Here is a 24,093-nt window from a genome sequence, read left to right as displayed (position 1 = left end):
TCTCCCTGTCATTCTCAGGTAAGTGTGTGTCTTGTTTTGTTGTTTGGGTGGGGAGGGAGTGTGTGAAGGGAAGCTCTGTACTGGGGGATTGGGAGGAAGTAATATTTTTTTTATACATTGGCCTGTGTTACTTACTACTGCATCCTGTCTGATACACACTCCTGAGCCCTGTGTGATATGCACTCCTAAATCCTGTATTCTGAGCGATATGCGTTCCTGAACCTACCATGATATGCAGTTCTGAGCCTTGACCACACCTCTAAACACCTAGATGTTCCCAGTCTTACAATAGGAACACAGACTCACAGAGAAGTTCCCCATTCAAACATAGTCCACTGTCCCTTATAATACTACAGGACTATTTAAACAAAGCTTCAGAGAAGACATTAATAAAAAGAGTTAACATTTGCAACAAACAAAAACTAAATTAATAAAGCATCCTCCTGTGCTGAAACATTGCTTCTACTTTTGTGCACACTAGGGGATCGGGTACAGGCACAACGGAACAAGGGCAGGGTGGCAAGAAAGAGTGAAGCACCATTACAACCCTATTTTTTACACAGTAGGTCAATCGTTTTATATAAAAAAACAAAAAAACAAAAAACAAACCTGAACAACTTCACACTGTTTCCAAGGGAGTTGAGTAAGATGCTGAAAGAGTCACTCGAGTTCCTGAATGAATTTTTTCACTCTGAAACCTCTTCACTGGCAAAATCATATGATTGTGCACTAATCAACCATTATGTGAATAAAAATCCTTAGCAGAAAAGGTTCAGTGTATGGGGGGTTGAGGGGGTTTGGAGAAACTGCTGCAAAGCTTTCAAACATGTTCAAGGTCACCACACATACAGTTCTAACTGGTTCTGACTGCTTTGTTTACAAGGTGGGATCACAGTCTCGTTATTCAATAGACATACCTCGTATAACATGAAAAATGTATTAGTAACAGAAGGGCTGAAATACTTCCTTTTTCTGAAGAAAATTCTGCTTTGGGCTACCTCTTATGCAAGCTGCATGTATTATGGGTCAGCCCCCTGGTCATATGATGTCTACTGAAGAGACTTTCAAATGGCTTAACATCCTCTACTGCAGGCATTGTATGACCCTCACACAAGCGATCAGCACTAGAGGGAGCCCAGACCATCATTTTCTCCAGGACAGGTATGCCAGCTATTCTTTTGCTCATCAATGCCAGAAAGCCTGTTAGAGACAGTTTTATTAACACTTAAGTATATGTTTGCTTTAATAAAAATTAAGATTTGATGACCAGACTGAAAGGCTAGAAATAGAGAATTGATAGGAGCGTAACGTGTCAGACACATCTTTTTTGAATGAGCATGTTTTCGGGTCCTATATTATTTACCAAGGCAGAGCGCTGAAAACACAGAATGAAGAAAGCTTTCTCTGTGGAAACAAAGTACAGCTTGCTTTTTGATGAATCGGAGTTAAAATTAAGCACATTAGCCATGAAATTAAACATTGGTACTCTACCTTGCAAGGATGATCTCCAGGTGACAATTCAAAATCGCTTACTTTCTGTAAGTGCAGTTTATTTGCAATTGTATCTGGAAAAATAAAAAACATTACTAAAGCTTCTACTTAAAACAAATGTTAAACCCAAAACAAAAGATGTAACATATTACAGTTTTAGGCTTGTTTCCCTCTGTTTTCACCTGGTGATTTGGCCAATGACACACCTACTGTATTAGAGTGCCCCTACTCTGTATGAAGGAGCACAGGGGCACCTTTGGACAGCAGTATTGTCAGTCTGGGGGGAGGGGAGTGTGAGCTGTACTAGCAAACTGAAGTAGAACTTCAGCTAACACTTTATAAGCAGTTACAGCAGGTTTTTTTTGGCAGGCGGATAAAGGTTTTACCTAAATAAAAGTGGATCTCTCTAAGCACCCGTCAGTGATCACCACTGCCAGTAGTAAATGCTTTGCCCTGTAACTGCTACATCTGCAGGACAATTTGTTCTTGTGAAAAACAGACTTACTGGCTTGATCACCAGGTGAAAATAAAAGAAAGTCAGAAAAATAAAATAAATGCAGCCATCACATCTTATAATTGGTAAGCTGCTTTATAATAAATATTTGCTTTTGGATTTAACTGTGAAAGTCTAAAATCCATGAACTATATACACCTCCATGTCCTCAACTTTTTTCTTAGCCAATTTCTGGATCTGTTTGGTGGCTTTAAAGCAATACAGACAGTTCTGCAAGATAAACGTGTTAAATTAGCTAGCTTCCCCTTAAATTATCTGCTCTGTGCCAGGGCATGAATCCTGTCTGCCAGGAAAAAACAATCTTCATTTACATATAAGACATAGCTCCCAACTGTCCCTGATTTCGAGGGACTGTCCCTGATTTGGAGCAATGTCCCTCTGTCCTCCTCATGTGTCCCTCACTTTGGTCTGATCCTCATAGTTGTATATAAAATGTACTTTATATTTTTCAAAAAGTGTTTCCCAGTACTAAAACTTTTATCCAATTTCCAAACTGCTGCATTTGTACATTTTAAGAGCCAATATAAGTGAATAGTAGTTGTTAAAAATAAAAAAGTCCTTGTGGATTTAATTAACTTTTTTTGGTTAATTTTCCTTTAAGGGGGTGTGGCGAAGGCGTGTCCTATGCCTACATACGCTTGTTAGTAGGTGTCCCTCATTCCCATCTCAAAATGTTGGGAGGTATGTATAAGGGCTCAGACACAAGGGCAGACAAAAATGCTGCGGCTAGGGGTATCTGGCTTTCTTTATGCCTCTGAAAGCAACTCTAGGTTATCGAATGGGCATATGCACATTGTTTCGTTTACAGGTGTATTTTAGAACAGCGTTCAGAAGAAAAAATAAAAAAAGCCCCAAACCTGCATTCAGAGAGATGTCTTCCAGTGTAATTCAAACCCATATGTGAGTTAACGAATGCTTATGCACGTAAATGTATTCTAGTGGCTAAAATAAATGAATACTCTAGCCAACAGAATTACTTTACATTTATATGCATCTAAACGCAATACTTGTGTGTACACACATAGAAAACGCATCATTAGAGGCATTTTTCCTGGCAGCATATCTGGAGCATTTTTTCTTGCGCCCGTGTACAGAAGTCCTAAAAGAAAATACAATGTTCCAAGGCTTATGACAAAAGGGATCTGAGATTTCTGTCACACATTTGTGACAAGAATGGTATTGAAAACTATTTGAAATGAAGATCATACATGCAGCAGGAAATAATGTTATATGATTATATTATGTTGCTTATATTCAGAGATCTAAATCTTATTGGTGTTTGACCATTCATCAGTTATGCAAAACATTACAAAGCGCTCATTAAACTTAGAGGGAAAAATCATACTAGTGATATTGTGACTTATGAAAAATGAAAACAAATTTTACAATGTATTTTACATACTAAAGTGGTTGTGACTTTTAACTATAGGTATGCCTAGAATAAGGCTTACCTATAGGTAATGGAAATATCTCCTAAACATGTGGTTTAGGAGACAATTCACTTGTAGTGCGCCGATGATGTAATCGGCGCATGCGCTGTGAAGAAACGAACCTCCGTGTCGTTTCTTCCCCCAGTGTGTGCAGTTACTGACGGCTCCCACGTGCATGCGCGGGAGTGACGTCACGCGGCCCCGGCCAGTCGAAGAGCCGGAGTCTGCGGCCCCCGGAAGAAAGAGGGACGAAGATGGACACAGCCTGCACAGGGGACAGCGATGAATTTGTTTGCAGGTGTCACATAATGGGCTAGTTAATTTGCAGGCTTTGCAGAGAGCAAAAGAGGAAGTAAAACCCATCAGGGTTTACTTCCTCTTCAACTAACTTGTATGCCGAGGATTACAGTTCCAACACAAAACCCTATACTTTTGTCATTAGTTATGCTTATATATCTCAAACTTCAGACAGCAGTGTAATACCATCACAATCTTTTATAAGTAAAACCTCAATATATTATGACAGCTGTACCCATCAGCTGTATTTGGTAACACTGCCACTTCAATCTTCACACATTTCCTTTTACCAGGAATCTGATGAAACCACGGGTTACAGTACTCTGCAAGACCCTGCATCATGGTATGATATATCCGTCTCTAAACGTAACAGACAGTCGTGGCCAAACAATTAAATTAGTCTCTCTCTAGTGCATTTTGCTTGTCAACACAGTAAATGCATTTTCGCACAAGCAACACACGGTATTCACAACTGCTAGGTAGCAGAGGAATAATAGGTGTTCTACCAGTGAGTCAGAAGGGTTTTATTCCATGGCTTTTTGTTGTCAAATTCTAAAGTAACAATCATAGAGAACCTGTATCACTAGTGGCAAGCATCTCACATTTTAGGTAAAGCTGGATTTCTATACCAATGTTAGGCCACAAGAAAGTTTTACTAGCTGGTATGCTTTTCTACGTTGCTAATTAATACCATACCAAAACTGTTGTCTTCAAAGAAGTGCACTTCATTATTTACATTCCTGGCACATATCTTCTCATCCACAGACCAGCAAGGAGACCTGGAGAAACCCAAGAGTTTTTTTATTTAGAAAATGTTTATTGGGTTTATTAAACAATAGCCATCTAAAACAGTGAATTAAACACCATGGTAAGTTTACGTGCCGCTGTGGATGACAGCTCTCCTCTGTATCCCCCCGCCCCTGACAGTGCCGATCACTCCCCTCCTGCTGCAATAAGTGTAATATATTCATGCCATCCCCTCTTTTAACCAACGATGTGTCCCCCAGTGTCTGTGCTATATAAAAATGTAGCGGATTTATACCTCATATCCGAGCGCCTCCCAGCGCTCACGTGACTACTTGCCTCTCTCCTCCCGGCTGACGTTAGTGGGAGTTCTCGGCCCCTCCTGCTGTAGCTGTCAGCCCGGGAGAGGAGAGAGGCCAGGAGACACTCCGATATGAAGTAGAAATCAGCATATTTTATTATAGCACAGACACTGGGACACATAGTTATTTAACTGAAGGGTTGGCATGAATATACTATAGGGGCTCAACATCCATTTTAAGCTAGATCACCTCATGTTGGCAACTTTTGCAGGTATAGCTATGTAAAACATTAAAAATAAGTGCCTAAACAGTTTAAAATCAAGTAAGGCTGCTTTCACATTGAGGGTTTTTTCAAGCGACGTCAGGTATAGATGCAAGGACTGCAGGAAAGGTGCAGATCTCCATTGTGGAATTATTGGTGGCTGGGCTAACAATCCACAAGAAATTCGTATGCTGCCTATTGTGTCCATGGTCCAGAGTGTAGTGCCAAGTGTCGCCGAAGAAAGTGCAAGGTATCAATCAACGAATGTGTTCACACTGGGAACTAAAAAAAAAAAAAAAAAACGCACCAAAAACGCACCTTCCCATTGAAAGCAATGGAAAATGCAATAAAAATGAGGCAAAAACACAACAGCGATGCATTATTTGGTGCGGTTTATGAATCACATGTACTTTAAAAAACGCACAGAATTGTGGCAAAAACGCATATGTGACGGATAAGTGTGAAAGTGGCCTAATACACCGTCTCACCCTGCTCTGCACATTCTCAGTTGCTCAGTTTTTAGACACTGTCCTGAATTCTTGAGGTCGATCTGCGGACAACCTAAAGGTTTACTGATGTTCAGGGACTCTGGGCTTCAACAAAATGGCAGCCTCCGGCAAGAAGAAGCAGGGACAATGCTGGAGGCAATTTAGAGCACAAACAAAGTTTGGTAGCATAATTATTAACATGGAATGTATGTTCCTTGCTAAAGAACATTATTTTTATCAAAGTTCCACAGGATGTTTACATCCTAACTAACAACTCTTCTAGCCGGAGCAATATTGTGTCTGCATATGTCTTGGTTACATATTTGTATCTGATGTATTTGCTCTTCTTATATGTTATTGGGATTGGAAGGATTATAGTCCTTTAGAGGTTTTATGTCAAATGGGTAGTAGTAGTAGTAGTAGTTCTACAATATAAATATATCATATCATATTAGTAATATAGTAACATAAAAATGCATATAGCGCAAAGAAAAGTGCATGCATGTATCTATATATGGCATAAACGGATCATATGTCATACTTCCAAAATTATAAAGAAAAACAGATAGATATTGCATATAACTAATGAGTAAGTGATCAGTTGTTTCCCAGAGAGGGCAGCGCAGACAAGCACCAAATGGAACCACGAGGAAATGAGCCCAAGGCTGCACATACAGGGACCCCAGGTAACGGCCATTACCATGTAGTGCCAAACAGCCAGTTAATAAACTCTCCAATGACGGATTACTATTATGATGTTCATCTGTATAGATAAGCAGATATAAAAAGAGTTGTTAATATGATGTACAGGTATGCAGGGACTCAGACATTTAGATTGCAATATAGTCATAAGCATGGTACTTATAGATACAGCATCTATGTACATGGACCATGCAATTGCATGGTACAGATACATAGATGATATTCTAATCTTATGGGAAGGCCCCATTACACTTCTGAACCAATTTCTTGATTACATAAGAATAACACCTTCAACCTCAAATTTACTTTGACTTGTAGTTCATCCACCTTTACATTCTTGGATGTAACTATACATAAACATTCCAACGGCCATTTATTTAGAAAACTATTCAGAAAACCTAAGGCAGGAAACACCATATGCAAGGCCTCTAGCTTCCATCCGGAACCTTGGATAACATCTATCCCCTGTGGACAATACATTCAGGCTAGACGCAACTGCTCGAGTGATGCCCTATTTAAGAAAGAGGCTCAAACATCAAGAGCTAGACTACGCGGAAGAGGGTATTCAAATGAGATCCCTAAAAAAGCATATAAAAAAGCAAAAAATAGATCACGGCACGAGTTACTTTTTTCTCAAAAAAAGGTGCAGGAAACTAGGTCTACTAGAACAGGGGTCTCCAAACTATGGCCCTCCAGGTGTTCAGGAACTACAATTCCCATCATGCCTAGTCATGTCTGTGAATGTCAAAGTTCTACAATGCCTCATGGGACGTGTAGTTCCGCAACAGCTGGAGGGCCGTAGTTTGGAAATCCCTGTACTAGAATCACAACAAAATATTGTAGGCTAGTGGTCATCAACCCTGTCCTCAGGGCCCACTAACAGGCCAGATTTTAAGTATTACCTTGGGGAGATGCAGACTAGAAGACTACAATCACTGAGCAGCAAATGATATCACCTGTGAAGTAGTTCAGTTATCTCGCAAACCTGGCCTGTTAGTGGGCCCTAAGGATAGGGTTGGTGACCACTGTTGTAGGCAACATAAGAAAATCAGTGGTATCTTTAGGAAATACTGGCATCTTTTAAGTATGCCTTTTTTGTTTCTGACCATCCATTGATCACTTATAAAAAGGGCCTCATCTTTACAGGATACATTTGTGCAGAGTACCAAGCATAGAGAGATAAAAAAATACAAGATTATGAGTGCTTTTCCCTGTGGGAACTGTGGCTATGGCAATTTAGACACCCGTAAATGTATCACCTTACCAAATGGGGAGAGATTTAAATCTAAACATTATGTTAACTGCAGCACCCCTGGAATATATCTATTATCATGTGAGTGCGGATGTTACTATGTTGGCAAGACCAAGTTGGAATTCTGGCGCAGGATCTATCGAAATATAACGAGCACAAATAAAAAAGATTCAGAATTACCACTTTGTAGACATAGCTCTCTGGTTCACAGGGAAACTATTCCGAAAATAAAATTTTTGGCATTAGAGGAGGGGATTTTAATAAATTGCTGTTACAGAGTGAACTAAGATGGATTTACTATCTTAAAGCCACCCTGCCACCAGGCCTCATTGTTCATTGTCAATTTGGTAGTGTGCATAAAAGACATTTACAGTGGAACCTCGGGTTGCGAGTAATGCGGTTAACGAGCATTTCACAATACGAGCAGTGTATTTTAAAAAATCGTAACTCGGTTTGTGAGTGTTGTCTCGCAAACGAGTACGATTCAGGCCAAAGCGTGTGCAGTACCGCGTTTGACCTGAGGTGGGGAGCGCCGGCGCCGTTTGGAAATGCACGGAAAGGACCGAGGACAGCTCGGCTGACCTCGGCAAACCCCGTTTCCGAGGCTCTGTGGCGCCCCCCCACCTCTGGCCGCATGTGGTATTGCATGCCATTGAAGTCAATGCGGAACAAATTATTTTCGTTTCCACTGACTGCAATGAGGAAACTCGCTTTGATATGCGAGTACTTTGGATTACGAGCATTTTCCTGGAACGGATTATGCTTGTAATCCGGGGTTCCACTGTAGTGTGTACAAATGTCATATCTATTACCACCACTAGGGGTCAACCCTGTGCATATGATGTCCCTGGACTGTGCATGCGCGGATACTTTTTTTTTTTTTCCTGGATGGCGCCGGAGGACTGGGAGGACTGGGCCCTTTCTGCACTGCCCGGCGCACGTGGGTTTACCTCACGCCCCAAACCCCCCCCCCCCATTTGACTTCCAGACTTCCTTTTTGGCCTTAGGAAATTGTGGGGGGTCCACCCTCATTTCTCTTCCTGCTTGCGTTCCACCCTGGAGCACGGTAGGGCGGCCGCACACACGTCGGTGGCATGATGACGCAGGATGCGGCTCTGCCTGGCTTCTCTCGTTCTGGGGTGACGTGGCCGCACCGAGTGCCCTTACGCCAAGAGATCCATAATGGATGCTGGATGCCCAGATGTAGGCACCAGCATTTCCATCTTGCCTTATCAGCTGTCCCCTATTACTCAATTGGGAATTGAATCATCAAGTCCTTCAGCTGAGTATATCTGCTCCTTCCTGTGTGGTCATTCTTGCAGCAGACAACTGGGACTAGGTTGCACTGGAGCTGACCGTGGAGACTAAGGTATGCTGAACTATGAGGCAGACTGTTTTGAATTCAATCATGAGATATGTAACTGGATACTAGCCAGTCTTAATCTATAAGAACCGTGCTTATGACTATATTACAAAATGTCTCTGTGTCCCTGCACACCTGTACATCATATTAACAGCTCTTTATATCTCCAACGACCGATTACTAACTGGCTGTTTGACATTACATGATGGCAGCCTCTGCTCTGTTACCTGGGGTCCCTGTATGTGCAGCCTTGGGCTCATTTCCTCATGGTTCCATCTGGATAGAATATTCTCTCTCTCATATATATATATATATATATATATATATATATATATATATATATATATATATATATATATATATATATATATACACATACACATACATACACACACACACACACACATGAATATATGCATTTTTAATGTTACTATGGGATTTACTAAAGGCAAATCCAATTTGCACTGCAAGTGCACTTGGAAGTGCAGTCGCTGTAGGTCTCAGGGGGGGGGGGGGGACATGCAAGGAAAATAAAAAAAAATCATTTTTGCTTGTACATGATTGGATGATAAAACCAGCAGTGCTTCCCCTCATTTCAGATCTTCCCTTCAGATCTACAGCGACCGCACTTGCAGTGCAAACTGGATTTGCCTTTAGTAAATCAACCCCAATATTACTAGGGCTGCAACTAACAATTATTTTCATAATCGTTTAGTTGGTCGATTGTTTCAATTAATTCCTTAATCGGATAATAACCTTAAAAAAAATGTGGCGTATACTTTAGTAAAAAAAAAAAAAGGGCGAGTTATTCTTAACCACTTTCGGACCGCCGATACACATCCTAACTTTGAAAAGGAATATCGTTGCTATAGCAGCAGCTAGCTGCCTATAATCCCGGTATCCTCTTTTTCGACCGGCGGTCCCGTTTCCGATAATAGTGGTCCCTGTGATGGATTCACCGCGAGATCACTTTTAATCGGCGGCGGGAGAGGGACCCCCCCTCCCGCCGCGCTCCGGTGCCCCCCGCCGCTTACCGGAGCCGCCGGCAGTGGCGGAGGCGATCGGATCCTCTCACGTCAGTGGCACGGAGACGAGTGAGGGGAAGATGGCCCCCACCCATCTCCATACCATTGCAGGGCGGAAGCAGCGTCAAAACGTCACTTCCGCCCATAGCTCTAAAAAAGGGACATTTTTTTTTTTTTTTAAACATTTTTTTTTTACCCCAGATCTCATATTTAAGAGGTCTTGTCATGCTTTTTTTTCTATTACAAGGGATGTTTACATTCCTTGTAATAGGAATAAAAGTGACAATTTTTCTATTTTTTAAAGAACAGTGTAAAAATAAAAATGTTTGTCGCCATTCCACAAGCGGGCGCAATTTTGAAACGTGACATGTTTGGTATCAATTTACAATGCGTCATTATCTTTCACAACATAAAAAAAAAAATGGGCTAACTTTACTGTTGTCTTATTTTTTTAATTAAAAAAAAGTGCGCTTGTAAGACCGCTGAGCAAGTATTGCAACCACCGCCATTTTATTCTCTAGGGTGTTAGAACCCCCAAACATTATACATCTTTTTTCTAAGTAATTTTCTAGCAAAAAAAAACCTCTGAAGGACGACTATAATTAATCTCAAACATGTAAGGTGTCTACGCCAGTATGTACGATAGCTAGCCCACCAGGATCTATGGGCAGTATGCGCCAGACATACAGAATGCGTTATTTTGGGTATTATGTATCATGATCTTCTATTCATAATTGCATTAATACTATATGATGTTCATTGATGATTTTGTACTATTTTACCGTGTTGTTATAATAAAATATATATTTTTTACCAACATTTTGGTCTGCCTGTCAAAAAATCCATGAGGGGTTTTACCGTGCATTACGCAGCAGGTGTTTTTTGTTCATGTTCTTACATTCCATTTGTCATTTTTTTCAAACTTGAAAATAAACTTGCAGTTTGATTGTGGTGTGAAAGTTTTGCTTTGCTAGCTGTGTTCCTAATATCCCCTCCTAATTGATTAATTGCCATATTCTACCAACACCCAACACAATATGAATACAAGGCCTTCTTTACGGGGAACACATACAGGGGGCTGCACATACAGGGGGTTCTTCCAAAGAAGTGGGGTTCTTTAAATAAGTGGCACTTCTGCTCTTGCACTTCAGAGATTTGCACAAAGCAAACCACAACAGACTGCATATGACCTCAATTCCAAATTAGCTCATCTTCCTCTCTGAAACATGCACTCTTTACCTCTCCTCCTTTTCACAATTGCAGCCTCTCTCCTCAAACTGTCTTTTCTCAACACTCCACAGAAACTGCTCTTTTAAAACTCACAAATGACCTACTAACTGCAAAAACCAACAGACACTATTCTGTACTCCTACTTCTGGATCTTTCAGCTGCCTTTGACACGGTTGACCACCCCCTCCTCAAAAAAAAAAACTTTACTCCCTTGGTCTCCGTGACTGTGCTCTTCAGTGGCTCTCATCCTACCTATCCCAACGCACCTTCAGTGTCACTTACAATTCTACTTCCTCCACTCCTCTTCCCTTCTCCGTCGGGGTCCCCCAAGGTTCTGTTCTTGGACCTCTTATTTTCAATTTACACCTCTTCCCTGAAGCTGATGGCCTCTCACAGCTTTCAATATCATTTCTACGCTGACGACACACAAATCTATCTCTCCACCCCTCAACTCACTCCATCAGTCTCCTCACGCATCACTAACTTACTAACCAACATATCTGTATGGATGTCACACCACTTCCTCAAACTCAACTTGTCCAAAACCGAGCTTATAATATTTCCTCCCCCACGTGCCTCTTCCCCTGACTTATCTGTCAAGAGCAATGGCACAACCATCCACCTATCCCCACATGTCAGGGTACTAGGTGTTATCCTGGATTCGGAGCTCTCCTTTCTGCCCCACATCCAATCATTTTCCAAAGCTTGCCGCCTCAACATCTCTAAACTACGTCCCTTTCTAACAAATGAAACTACAAAGCTCCTGATTCACTCCCTGGTTATCTCTTGCCTCGACTACTGCAACTCCCTCCTCATTGGCTTACCTTTAAATAGACTATCCCCCCTTCAGTCCATCATGAATGCTGCTGTCAGACTCATCCACCTTACAAACCATTCAGTGTCTGCTACCCCTCTCTGCCAATCCCTCCATTGGCTCCCACTTGCCCAATGAATTAAATTCAAAATACTAACAATAAGTTAGTTACAAAGCCATCCACAACTCTGCCCCCAGCTACATCACTAGCCTAGTCTCAAAATACCAACCTAATCACCCTCTCCGTTCCTCCCAAGACCTCCTGCTCTCTAGCTCCCTCATCACCTCCTCCCATATCCGCCTCCAGGACTTCTCCCGAGTCTCGCCCATCCTCTGGAATTCCCTACCCCAATCTGTCAGACTGTCTCCAAATGTATCCACTTTTAGGCGATCCCTGAAAACTTTCCTCTTCAGAGAAGCCTATCCTGCCTCCATCTAACAACTGCACTATTTTCTCCATTAGCTCATCCCCCACAGCTATTACCCTTTTGTATAACTTGACCCTCCCTCCTAGATTGTGAGCTCTAAGAAGCAGGGCCCTCTGATTCCTCCTGTATTGAATTGTATTGTACTTGTACTGTCTGCCCTAATGTTGTAAAGTGCTGCGTAAACTGTTGGTGCTATATAAATCCTGTATAGTAATAATAATAATAATAATAAACTAAAGAAAAAAAAATCCAAATGTTCCACATTTAGACAAAAAGAAAAGGAGGCCACTCCCCATATAAAAGCCTTGTATATGAATTTTTTGGACTATCCAATGCTCATACTGTTCTCCTGCAGCCCTTAACTCGGTTCACTCCACTCTGGAGCCTATTGGTGCAACAGATGCTTTGAAAGGCATTAGAGGCTGTATGATCCAGTGGAACAGTCTGTGCATTGGTTATTTCAATACATTTATATACAAGGCTTTTAAATCGAGAGTGGCTTCCTTTTCTTCTCTTTTGTCTAAACATGGAATCTGTGGAGCAGCCAGCAACCACTGGAAGTCTGCGCCCAGTGCTGGAGGAGTGAGGGCTATGTTTGCCGGTACAGTAGCAGAACAGTAAGCGTTGCAGTGCATTAAAATTCAATGTGTTAAGTGTTTCACCTATAATTAGGGTGCAACTCACTATTAATAGACCAGATGAAGAACAGAAATGTAGAATTCCCACTTTTCACCAATTGCCACAACCATTACAAAGCTGAGAGATCGGGGTAGATTTACCAAAGGGAAAACAGTTGCTCATTCTGCAAGGCAAATTGTACATTGCAAGAGAATTTGCCCCAGAGCTTAGTGAATGAGGTGAAGCTCTGCGGACTTCCATCATCCAATCATGTGCAAGCAAAAATGCAGGTTTTTTATGCACATGATTGGGTATTATTTACAAAGAGAAACTTTAGCACATTTGCCTTTAGTAAATCAACCCCACAGTGTCACCCTTAACTAGGCTGCCGAATAAACTGTGGAATCCCAATGTAAAAGAGTAACACAGTGGTTATGGCCTTGTAGGAAGGGAAAGAGACAATTACAGCTGTATATATTGGTCCTGGAAATCCCAAAGTTGCCAAGTGATTTAATCCACCAAAATAGTGTCAGTTATAGCTGCCACAGGCTTGTGTTTTTATCTGTGTGAGATGGAAAAGTAGCAATGTAAAAACACAAAAAATAAATAAATAAAAAAAAAGAAACCCTGTTTCAGAAATCAATATTTTAGTAAAAACAATAATTGCACATTTTATGATCTTCAAATTTTTCTTACAATATATGGGACTGTCACATTAAAGGATAAGTACACCTTTTGTAACATGTTACAAATGCCCCAGCACTTCCCCCCTTGTGACAGCGAGTGAGGGGGGCGGGGAAAGATCTTCACAATTTAAAATAAAAGTAGCAATGTGGGGTGCCGCCTGCCCAGCTGCATCATTCTTTTTTGTTCATGAATGGAAGAAATACAAGTAACCAACAGCCTTTGCAGCTGTCGGCTTGTAGTTCTCAACCACCAGTGCGCTGATGAGCACTGTGGTAGTTCATTGATTCTTCCCGTCTGTGTGAAACTGCCTGCCCGTAGTCTGTAGGAGTCCTGCATGGCACCCGCGATAAGCTGATCACGTGTGCAATGCTTTTCCGGCTCCAACAAAATAAAAATAAAAAAATTGTTAATTCACTTTTTTTTACCTGCATTTATTTTATTTTTTTCAACTGAGCTTAATCTTTATTAAATATTAAGCATATCTAGGTTTAAAATAATGGGCTGACAGATACTCTTTATGGTAACATCTGAGGTTTAGAAGATCTTCTTACCTGACCACTGAAGCTGGGATTACCCTAAAGTGTTCAGAGCTAAATGTTTCCAGACTTATTCAGTAACTACAATGAGAACTGGTAGTTTACCATTCATCTTCTGATATCCATCCATTTTACCTTGGCTCACAGAGTAGCTGAGACCATTGACCAAGAGAGGGAGCAAGCTCTACAGAGTTCTCACTAAGGACACCAACAGCAACCAAGCATGAGGCCCATTAAAAAGAACACTGAATCTGGTCATTTCTTTGTTGTTTTCAAGTGTTTATGCAGGTAACAGTAAAAGGTTTACAGTTCTAAACATGTTAAATAAAATAAAAGTAAAATATATATTGATTATATGAACTGCTATGCAGCCTAAAAATAACTTTTCCATACTTCTTAGCCAGAAACTTACCAATTCTGCATCTTTTTCTGAATGAAGGATTTCACACACTTTCCATTTTTCAGGTCGTACAGTTGTAGATTAGGAACACCTGCTGTACCATCCTTCCCAGCTTTTAAAGGAGCAGACAGTAAATGTTAAGAAGCATAGATATAGACATCATTAAGGGGCCTATTTAGAAACAATTTGCACCTACATTCATTGTGTGCAAATTGCCCAGAATTCTCTCAATAGTTTTAGGTATGTTTTGCACAAAGTATAAAGTTGTGGTTGTTGTGCAAATGGCAGCAAAATCAAAGGGTTTTATGTGAATGCTAAGGTTGGGTGAATGGTGGAAATTTGAATATTTTAGTGTGAATATTGGCTCATCCACAAATGAAAAACTTTGGAGGCAGCTGCTGCAAAGGCAGATAATAGCTTGTATCGAGTCCTGTAAGAGTGATCAGCAGCCTCTTCAGCCATCTGATCACTTTTACAAAAAGGTCGGGAGCTGGCTGTACAAGAGAGACACAAGCTCACAGCCATTGCTACAGACAAGCATTTGTGATCCTGGATGGACCAGGCACAGCCCAAGAGCTCAGGTCAATAAAGAAACAAAATTGATACAGTACACCAAACTACTACATAGTAACTAAACCTTTTAGATGTTCTCTACATTTCCCCCCCAAGATGAAGCGTTCTAGCAAAAGTGACAGTGATGGGAATTAAAACAAACCATGTCATTGCCAGGGGAGTGGCTGGCTTTTAATCACATGGCCTAAATTACTTGCTTAGGTTTAAATGTGTGTTCTTGACAACTCAGGCATTGGCATCAATGAATTCAAAGAACAGCCATCGCTCTACGTGTAATCCGGTGGATTTAATCCATGTGGATCAAGACATCAAATCAACGTGTCAGAGCCTTGCAGGGTTATGTATCAAAGTTGACCAGAACCGGAAGTGAGAGGAATTCCCTGAAAATTAAGCAAATGCCCTAGGGGCCCCCAGGTCACCAGAGCTAGTGTTCCCATTGGAAGATTTCCCCTCTATTACTTCTCCAGGGACAACCCAAAATTTGGGAATTACGTTCACTTTCAATGATAATGAGGACAAAAAGAGAAGGTGAATCCGACAGGAGTTCTAATCCCTCTCCACCCTATCCGATACAAAAATGAAAAGAGTTTAGTCTTTAGCTGTACTTTAGGCTAGGTTCACACTGCTGCAGTGCGAATTTAGCACGATTTTGTTCCGATTGCGTTGCGAATTTGCATTGCGAATTCTATATGTGTTCTTGTGATTCTACTGCAAATTTTTCAGTCTATGGAGCTGAATTTGCATCGGATCAAACTCGCACACTACCTTTTTTTCCCGCAGGTTATATTCGCAACGCATTGATGTGAACGGCACTAATGTTAATCTATGTAATTTAAATGACTTGCGAATTTGAGTGATCGCAACAGCTCAAATTCGCAATAGAATTCGCAGCAGTGTGAACCTAGCCTTAAGCTTGTGCCATGACTGCATCTCCCTACTATGTATGCATCAATAGAAACAAGCATCCTTGTAGTCTAGGATGGCAAGGCACTTTTATGTTCCTCCAAGCTAACAGACTGACTGGAGACTGCTGTTATCTCTTTCCTGTAAAGACCAGATGTTTAGGGAAGCAGTACTGAGAGAGCAGGAGCCAACAGCACTAAACATTGTAAACTGAAAATGCTGGGGTAAGAAATTTAACAAATACTTTACTGGGAAGTGTTTATTGTGCTCAATGTGCTAAACTAAAAAGGGTTTAATACCATTTTAATTTGTAAAATATACATACATTTAAATACATACATCTAAGTCTTCATGCACACGGGACGTTTTTACAAACGCTCCTAAACGATTTATCTTGACAGATAGTAACCGACGTTTAAAATGTTAGTTTTGCCGCATTTGCGTTTAGAAGCGTTTTAAAAATGTTTTTTTTTTTTTTCAAAATAGCCAAAAATGAAAAACGCCTGGAAACGAAACGTGGCTAAACACAAGATACCGCGTGTAGAAGCATTTGGAGCTTGAAATACCTCTAAACTCAGCTTCTGAACGCATTTTTTTGCGTTCCAAAAAAAGCCTCTGAACTCAATTGCCTAGAAACTACTATTTCTACTGACCCTGTGTACATGTACTGATAACAGAGGAGAGTTCAGGAGCAGTTGAAAAAAACTTCCAACTGCTCCTAAATGTCCGTTTACCAGCAGCAGTGTACATGAGGCCTTACTAATCCTTTAAACAAATACTGTACAGGGGATAAAACCTACCTGTCTTGTAGTCTGATAATTCATAAAATATATTCACACCTCCCTCTCTAGTGCTATCTCCTGGCAACAAAGTAAGAAGCAATATATAGTTGTGAGGGAGGAATCCACAGCACAGGATCCTTGCCAGGAGGCTGCAGCCTTATCTGTAACTCTGCTCAATCTGGCAGTTAGGGACATTGTGAAGAAGATTATAAAAAATGAACAGATTTTAGCACATTGGCAAAATCTGCAGAATAATGTTTACTGTTTACTTGCTGGTCTGGAATTGCTGCTTAAAAGGATTGTGAAGATTTTCTGTCTTCACTAGAAAAAGAACAGCCATCGTCTCCAGGGGTAACGTATATTATGCCCTTTGTATTATTTTTTTGTAAATAAGGCCTCATTAGAGGAGCTCAGAATCACTTTGCATCTCCAGTGTCACTATTTGCCAACATTGGTCATGCTGACATTTACTTACTTGTGTAGGTCTGCCATGTTGCCAGGATTGTGTTCTTTGGAGATATTTCAAGGCAGACTACTTTAGGCAGATCAAAGCTGTGCAGTAGCGTGCTGTCAGCACTGTTCACTATATTTGTTCTGGAAACACAAGAGGGTCATTTAAAGTCAGATTTCACAGATTAATTATTAAACTACACCACCAATTCTCATTTGTCCCTGACCAATGCACTGCCACTACATGACAACACATATGTCCATACAAACATTGCATTTTTGTAGTCAAAAGCCATTATGGAATCACATAAACGTTGCAGTTAAAATTTAGTTGTCAAGTGCCTACATGCCTATTTAGCCAACATTATCTCACTGTTGTTGTGTAATCCTGGAACGACACAATCAGACAAATATTTGCATTTCAGCTATGGGACTAATAAACAACTTTTTTAAAAAGGGTATCTAAACCCACCAATATACAGTATATGAAATATAGTGCAGTTTAAATGTGCAAGCTGCGGTCATTTTCTTTACATTAACCTGGTCATCCTGTAAGTAACATACTTCATGCCCTAGGGCCACATTATACATTCACTCTATGGTGTCTTAGGACTCCAGAACACCTCCCCTTCTCCTCACTTCTATAATGAGAAGAGGGGTATTCTGTAGTCCACAGAGAGAACTGGGAACAATGCTATCTGATAACTTCCTGTGCCCTCTGCCTCTGCAGATGTTATCAGCCTACAAGATTTCTGGCAAGATCGACAAGTATTTTTTTGCATTAATCAAACAGATAAAACAAAATACTTTTACTGTTAAAGCGGAACTTCAGTCATTTTTTTCATCATCCCATCTATTAAATCTTCTGCCCTTGTTGTTTTAACTTTGGATAGTAAAACATTTTTTTTTCTGCCAGTAAATACCTTATACAGTTCACTTCCTGTTTCTTGTCTGGTAAAAAGCCTAGGCTTATGACATCATGCACAGCTTTCCATCGTGTGAAAGTTTGCCAGGAAAGGAGGGGGGATGAGTCATAAGGGGGCCAATGAGAGCTGCAGTGCTGGAGGTGTGCCTCTGTGTGTCTGTGTAAATCCAGGAAGTTAACAGGCTGCAGCTTCAGCTGCCCACAGTTAAAATAGATGCAGCCAGACTCAGTGGAGGAAGACTTCTGCAGCATATTTGGCAAGTACAGAATCACATTATATATAAAATATGCAAAATGGTTGGAGGGAAGCTTCAGAATGCCAAAGATGTTTTTATTACAAATTATGTGAGCAGACTGCAGATCCTCTTTAAATTTAACAGATCAAAAAGTAGCAAATTACAAAAATTTGATTCACTTATTTAGAGTGCTTGTAAATGATCACCTTGTAAAACTACCCATTCAGTAAAAAATAGAAACGAAATGCAAAACATTTTTTTATAGATATAAAAAAAACAAAAACAAAAACCATTATAAATATTTTTTTTTAATATAAGCGATCACATTACCTCTGTTCTCAGCTGCATAAGTGCTGGGGGGAGAGGAAGCTGCAGCAAACAGCTTTTCCCAGTGAATGGCTGTGCAGGAGGTGTGTCAGGACAGGTCTGATCATTGGAGGAGAGGATACGGAGTTCCCAGCATAGCTAGAGAACTGATTACCGTTTGCTCTCCTGCTTGTGGTCAGTATTTAATAGGAAAGCAGAGGGACTGGCAGGAACACCAGGAATTTCACATAAAGGAAGCAATACAAGAGAACAGGATGCGTCTTCATACAAGTACATAGTACAGCAGCCACATATCAGAAATATGAAATGTTGGGGTAACAAACAATTTAAAGGTCCAGGAGGCCTTAACTAAATTCTGAACCTTTATATGCTGTATACAGAAAGTCCACTAATGATTAACCACTTGCCGACCAGCCGCTGTCATACTGCGGCAGGTCAGCGCGATTCTACGAACCATTGTAGCTGTACATCGGCTCCTTTATGCAGGATAGCAGGCGCACGCACGCACCCGCTGCACTGCTGGGGTGTCGATGCTCATGACCGTCGGCCACGAGAAGCAGAACAGGAACGTGTGTGTGTGTGTAAACACACAAATCCCTGTTCTGTGAGGAGAGGAGAGGAGAGGAGATGCAAATCGTGAGTTCCTAATAGCTAGGAACCACGATCTGTCATCTCCTATAGTCAGTCCCCTCCCCCACAGTTAGAACACACAGTCAGGGAACACAGTTAACCGCTTGATCGTCCCCTGGTGTTAACCCCTTCCCTGCCAGTGACATTTATACAGTAATCAATGCATTTTTAAGCACTGATCGCTGTATAATTTTCAATCGTCCCAAAAATGTGTCAAAAGTGTCCGTTGTGGCTACCATAATGTCGCAGTCACGATAAAAAAAAAAAAAAAAAAAAAAAAAAAAAAAAATCGCAGATTTACTAGTGAAAAAAAAAAAAAAATAAAAAATGCCACAAATCTATCTCCTATTTTGTACACACTATAACTTTTGCGCAAATCAATATACGCTTATTGCGATTTTTATTACCAAAAATATGCAGGAGAATACATACAGACCTAAACTGAGAAAAAAAAATTAGCTTTTTTTTTTTTTTTTTTTTTTTTTTAAATTTGGGGATATTTATTATAGCAAAAAAGTACAAAATAGTGTTTTTTTTTTTTCAAAATTGTCGCTCTTTTTTGTTTATAGCGCAAAAAATAAAAAAACCACAAAGATGATCAAATACCGCCAAAAGAAAGCTCTGATTGTGGGGAAAAAAAAGACATCAATTTTGTTTAGGTACAGCGTCGCCGACCACGCAATTGTCAGTTAAAGTGACACTGTGCCGTATCGAAAAAAATGGCCTGGTCATCGAGCAGCCAAATCTTCCGGGGCTGAAGTGGTTAATCAATATTCCGAGGTTTTAAAATGTGGCAAAGTCCACCAGTGGTTAAATTAGAACAAAAGCCTAAATGTAACTAATCCTAAAAATGCGCTCTCCCCCCTCCTAACACCTATGCTGACTAACCTGTGTAAGCTAGACGTATATATTTTATTTTCATCCAGCTCCCGCCTGGTCACGTGATCTGGCTTTCCTGTGTCAGCCAGTGCTGGCTGAAGGGGAGAGGAGGGAGCATCAATAATGGATGGGCCATAGGATCCTATGGGTGATGTCACTACTCCAAAGCATTCCAGCCATTATTGAGCACTCTCTATTCCCCTGCAGCTGCTGCTGGCTGACACATGAGAGATCACATGACTCAACCAGAGCAGTCTGAAAGTAGGAAAGTACCTACATCTTTCTTAGACCCCTTTCACACTGGGGCGGTTTGCAGGTGCTATTGTGCAAAAAATAGCACCTGCAAACTGACCCAAAACAGCTGCTGCTGTGTCTCCAGTGGGCTAGCGGTTCGCTAGCAGGACGGGAAAAAAAGTCCTGCTAGCAGCATCTTCGGAGTGGTGTATACACCGCTACTTCACCGCTCCTGCCCATTGAAATCAATGGGGCAGCGTGGCTATACCACCAGCAAAGCGCCTCTACCGAGGCGCTTTGCGGCGGTTTTTAACCCTTTCTTGGCCGCTAGCAGGGGGTAAAACCGGCCCGCTAGCATCCCAATACCGCCGCTAAAACGACGGTAAAGCGCCGCTAATAATAGCGGCGCTTTACCACCGGCGCACCTCCCGCCCCAATGTGAAAGGGGCCTTACACAGGGTAAGTCATCACAGGTGTTAGGAGGGCGGGGGGAGAGTGATTAGTTGGTGTAGCTTGAATTTGATTCAATCTATATCCAAATAAATGTGGCTTCTTTTTCTGATAAAAATAATCAGTAACATATTAAATAAAATGTAAACAGTCTGGATTTTAGGTGTATGGACTATTAATAAACAAAACTTTAGTTACTAGATTATGGTGCTCAGCCCATACAAAGATATACACACTTTAGCAGTATTCCTCTTGTGCTGTCTCTCTTGATGTATAGATGACACTATTTAGGAAACTTGTATTAACCTCAATTTAAATGTACACATTCATACCTTTTTAGCCTACAGCAAAAACTGAGTGGCTCGACTAGGTATTAACCATTTTTTTTTACATTTTAATAGTTTACCAAGCAAGCCAGCTACTACCAGAAAAATGCATGCAAGTATTATAACTCGGCCACAAAGACGCTTCAACAGAGTCCCAATTTCCATCAGCACAGATACAAGAGATTCACATTTGTGACTGTAGAAGCCACTCCCAGGCCCTGTCACCCATTGCAGGATGTAATACAGAATATTCATTCCTAAACAGTGATTGTGAGTGAGAAAATGCACAAAACTAGTACCATCCAGAAACGTTGACTTATTATTTATTATGTGAGCTGTCAACCTTTATCCCCTACCTACAGTGTCCTTATTTTATTTACTTTTCTTCTACTATAAGAACCAGTCCACTAGAATTCCAGGAAAATCTGCTTTTTTGATGAGACTGAGAAGAATATTATTAAAGTTTTCTCTACACATTTTCTTGTCAGTCCTGTTCAAACAAGAGACCTAAAATGCAAGATTAAAAAGGGAGGTTGGGGGTAACAAAACTGGCAACAATACAGCCTACCAACTTGATTCCGCAGAAACAAATCATTGAACAAGTGAGCTTCCTATACACAGTCTTCCTGTAATGACCTATGAATGAATATGTCCATATGTATCCAGCCATGGATCCCTCCCAGTCTTATCAGCGCTGCCATTGGAAGTCCCCTATTTCTTCACTAGTCCCAGCACCTCCCTCTGAGTTCACAGGAGCAGGAACTAGAGGAGGCATCAGTACTGACTGTCAGCATGCATTGAGAACACTGGAAACATTAGGCGGTATGCATCCACCACAATATTGATTTGCAGCAGAACCCCTGCGAACTGCCAACATTTTCTGATGGACCACTGGTTGGTGACCGCTGCTTAAGAGCATGTTATAGCATTTTTCTTTTAAATTTTAGTTTGTTCCTGTAGGGAGAATTTAGTATCCCTGGGACATCGTCACCGGGCATACAAAAACAGCTGTTGAGAGGTCAGCTCCTATTGATGAATCCCCCAGAATTACATTTCCCATCAATGTATGCATGTAAAATAGAATGGACTGTCAAGACATCGGATGGCTGGTGTCATAACTGATCACATACAGCACATGGCAACTGGGTATCAAACAGAGGCTAAGATGGCAGCTTCCTTGGCTGTAAAAGCATAAGAGGGTATGGTTCCGCTTTAATACCCTTCAGAGAGCTGTCATAATGTGTAAAAACAACAAACAAAAAAAAAAAAAAAAAAAAAAAAAAAAAACACACACCCCACACTTCGAGAAGATAAAAGAAGAAGTGAAAGAATAAATGATCTGTACCAAGAACCACAACAAGTGATACAGACAAGTTGTATGTTTGCAGTACAAATAAAGGGAGATTATGCAAAAGTTCTTAACTGCCTTAGGACTAGTGTGTCTGGGTCTTTGATATGCCACTACCTTCCGTTTGCCGTGTACATAGAGGTATGAAAACAACATACGGATTAATCTCAAAATCCTGTGTACAAAAGCCCTTAAGGCATATCTAAAAAGAAAAACAAACTTTTATATATTGCAACTTACTAAATCATAGGCGTGGTTGCTGCAGTAGTTTTCATTTTTAGGCTTTTTCTTTTATTTTCACCTGGCGATTGGTTGCTGTGCGGTGGTGCAGGCTTACATGATTACCAGGTGATGAAAAGTCAACATATTTCCTCCCAGCCGCCTGGCAAAGGCCCTCTGAAATATGATCCACCTCTGATTGCTTTTCATAGGGGCGGCAAGGACTGCTACAAATATAAATACTGTAAGCACTAAGACCCCTTTCACACTGGGGCCGCTCATTTTAGTCGTGCTTTTATCCCCCCCGCTAGTGGCTGAAGGGGTTAAAAGCGCCCATGTTGTGGCACTTTGGAAGCGCTGCCCATTCATTGCAATGGGCAGGGGCGTTTTTGGAGCGCTGTACACAGCGCTCCCAAACCGCTCCAAAGATGCTGCTTGCAGGTTGTTTTCTAACGTCCCGCAAGCGCACTGCCCCAAGTGTGAAAGCAGTCTGGCGGCATGGGAGGCAGTTTTCAGGCGCTGTACAGGCACCATTTCAAGTGCTAAAATGCCTGAAAACTGCCTCAGTGTGAAAGGGGTCCAAGTCTGTTATTTTTCAACTTCCTTTATTGGAGCAAGCTGTCCAGCAAAAGTAGCAATTAGATGGTGGAGGAAAAGACGTTTAACCACCTACAGGTGTTTCCCTTTTGCAGGTATAGCTATGTAAAACATTAAAAATAAGTGCCTATACTGTTTAAAATTCAGTAATACACTGTCTTACCCTGCTCTGCACATGCTCAGATGCTCTCTATTTTTAGGCACTGTGCCGAAAATCAAAGCCACTAGAAGCCGATCTGCTGACAACCTAAAGATTTACTGCTGCTCAGGGCTACAGGAAAATGGCAGCCTCTGGCAATAAGATTCAGAAGCAATGCTGGAGGCAGTTTGCATCACACACTAATTTTGGTAACAATTATTAATGTGGAATGTATGTTTCTTATTTTTTTTAACAAGTTGTAAAGTTCCGCTTTGAGAGTATTTGTTTTACCTGATATAAACATTGCAGTACACACGACTTACTTGTGAACTCACACTTTTCAGACATGCTGGACACAGGAAACTGGACCTTCTTGTAGCCTTGTTTCACATATATGTGCCTTAGCAAAGTCATTTTACCTTTTACTTTAATTATAAAAAAAATAAAAAAAAATACAATAAAATGCAGAAACATCATAATTGATATCATGGT

The 24,093-nt window shown here is 40.9% G+C and overlaps 1 protein-coding gene and 1 long non-coding RNA gene across 2 annotated transcripts in view; one reads left to right on the top strand and one right to left on the bottom strand.

The window, feature by feature from the left end:
• Positions 1-24,093, bottom strand: part of EIF2A (eukaryotic translation initiation factor 2A) — an 84,266-nt gene that overhangs the window by 46,860 nt on the left and 13,313 nt on the right. Inside the window, exons 4-7 of the mRNA XM_073625987.1 lie at positions 17,317-17,435; positions 14,596-14,695; positions 4,429-4,511; positions 1,492-1,565 (exon numbers count right to left, since the gene is read on the bottom strand). Of these exons, the coding sequence (XP_073482088.1) occupies positions 1,492-1,565; positions 4,429-4,511; positions 14,596-14,695; positions 17,317-17,435 (376 nt within the window). The remainder of the gene's footprint in view (positions 1-1,491; positions 1,566-4,428; positions 4,512-14,595; positions 14,696-17,316; positions 17,436-24,093) is intronic.
• LOC141139661 (uncharacterized) lies at positions 990-22,715 on the top strand. Its single transcript, XR_012243782.1, has 2 exons — positions 990-1,161; positions 21,374-22,715. It is a non-coding gene; the product is annotated as an uncharacterized lncRNA (long non-coding RNA).

This window comes from Aquarana catesbeiana, linkage group LG04 (genome assembly GCF_042186555.1).
Source record: "Aquarana catesbeiana isolate 2022-GZ linkage group LG04, ASM4218655v1, whole genome shotgun sequence".
In the NCBI taxonomy this organism is placed as follows: domain Eukaryota; kingdom Metazoa; phylum Chordata; class Amphibia; order Anura; family Ranidae; genus Aquarana; species Aquarana catesbeiana.
The sequence above is the reverse complement of the archived record's forward strand: the minus strand, read 5'-3'. Positions and strand labels throughout refer to the sequence as shown.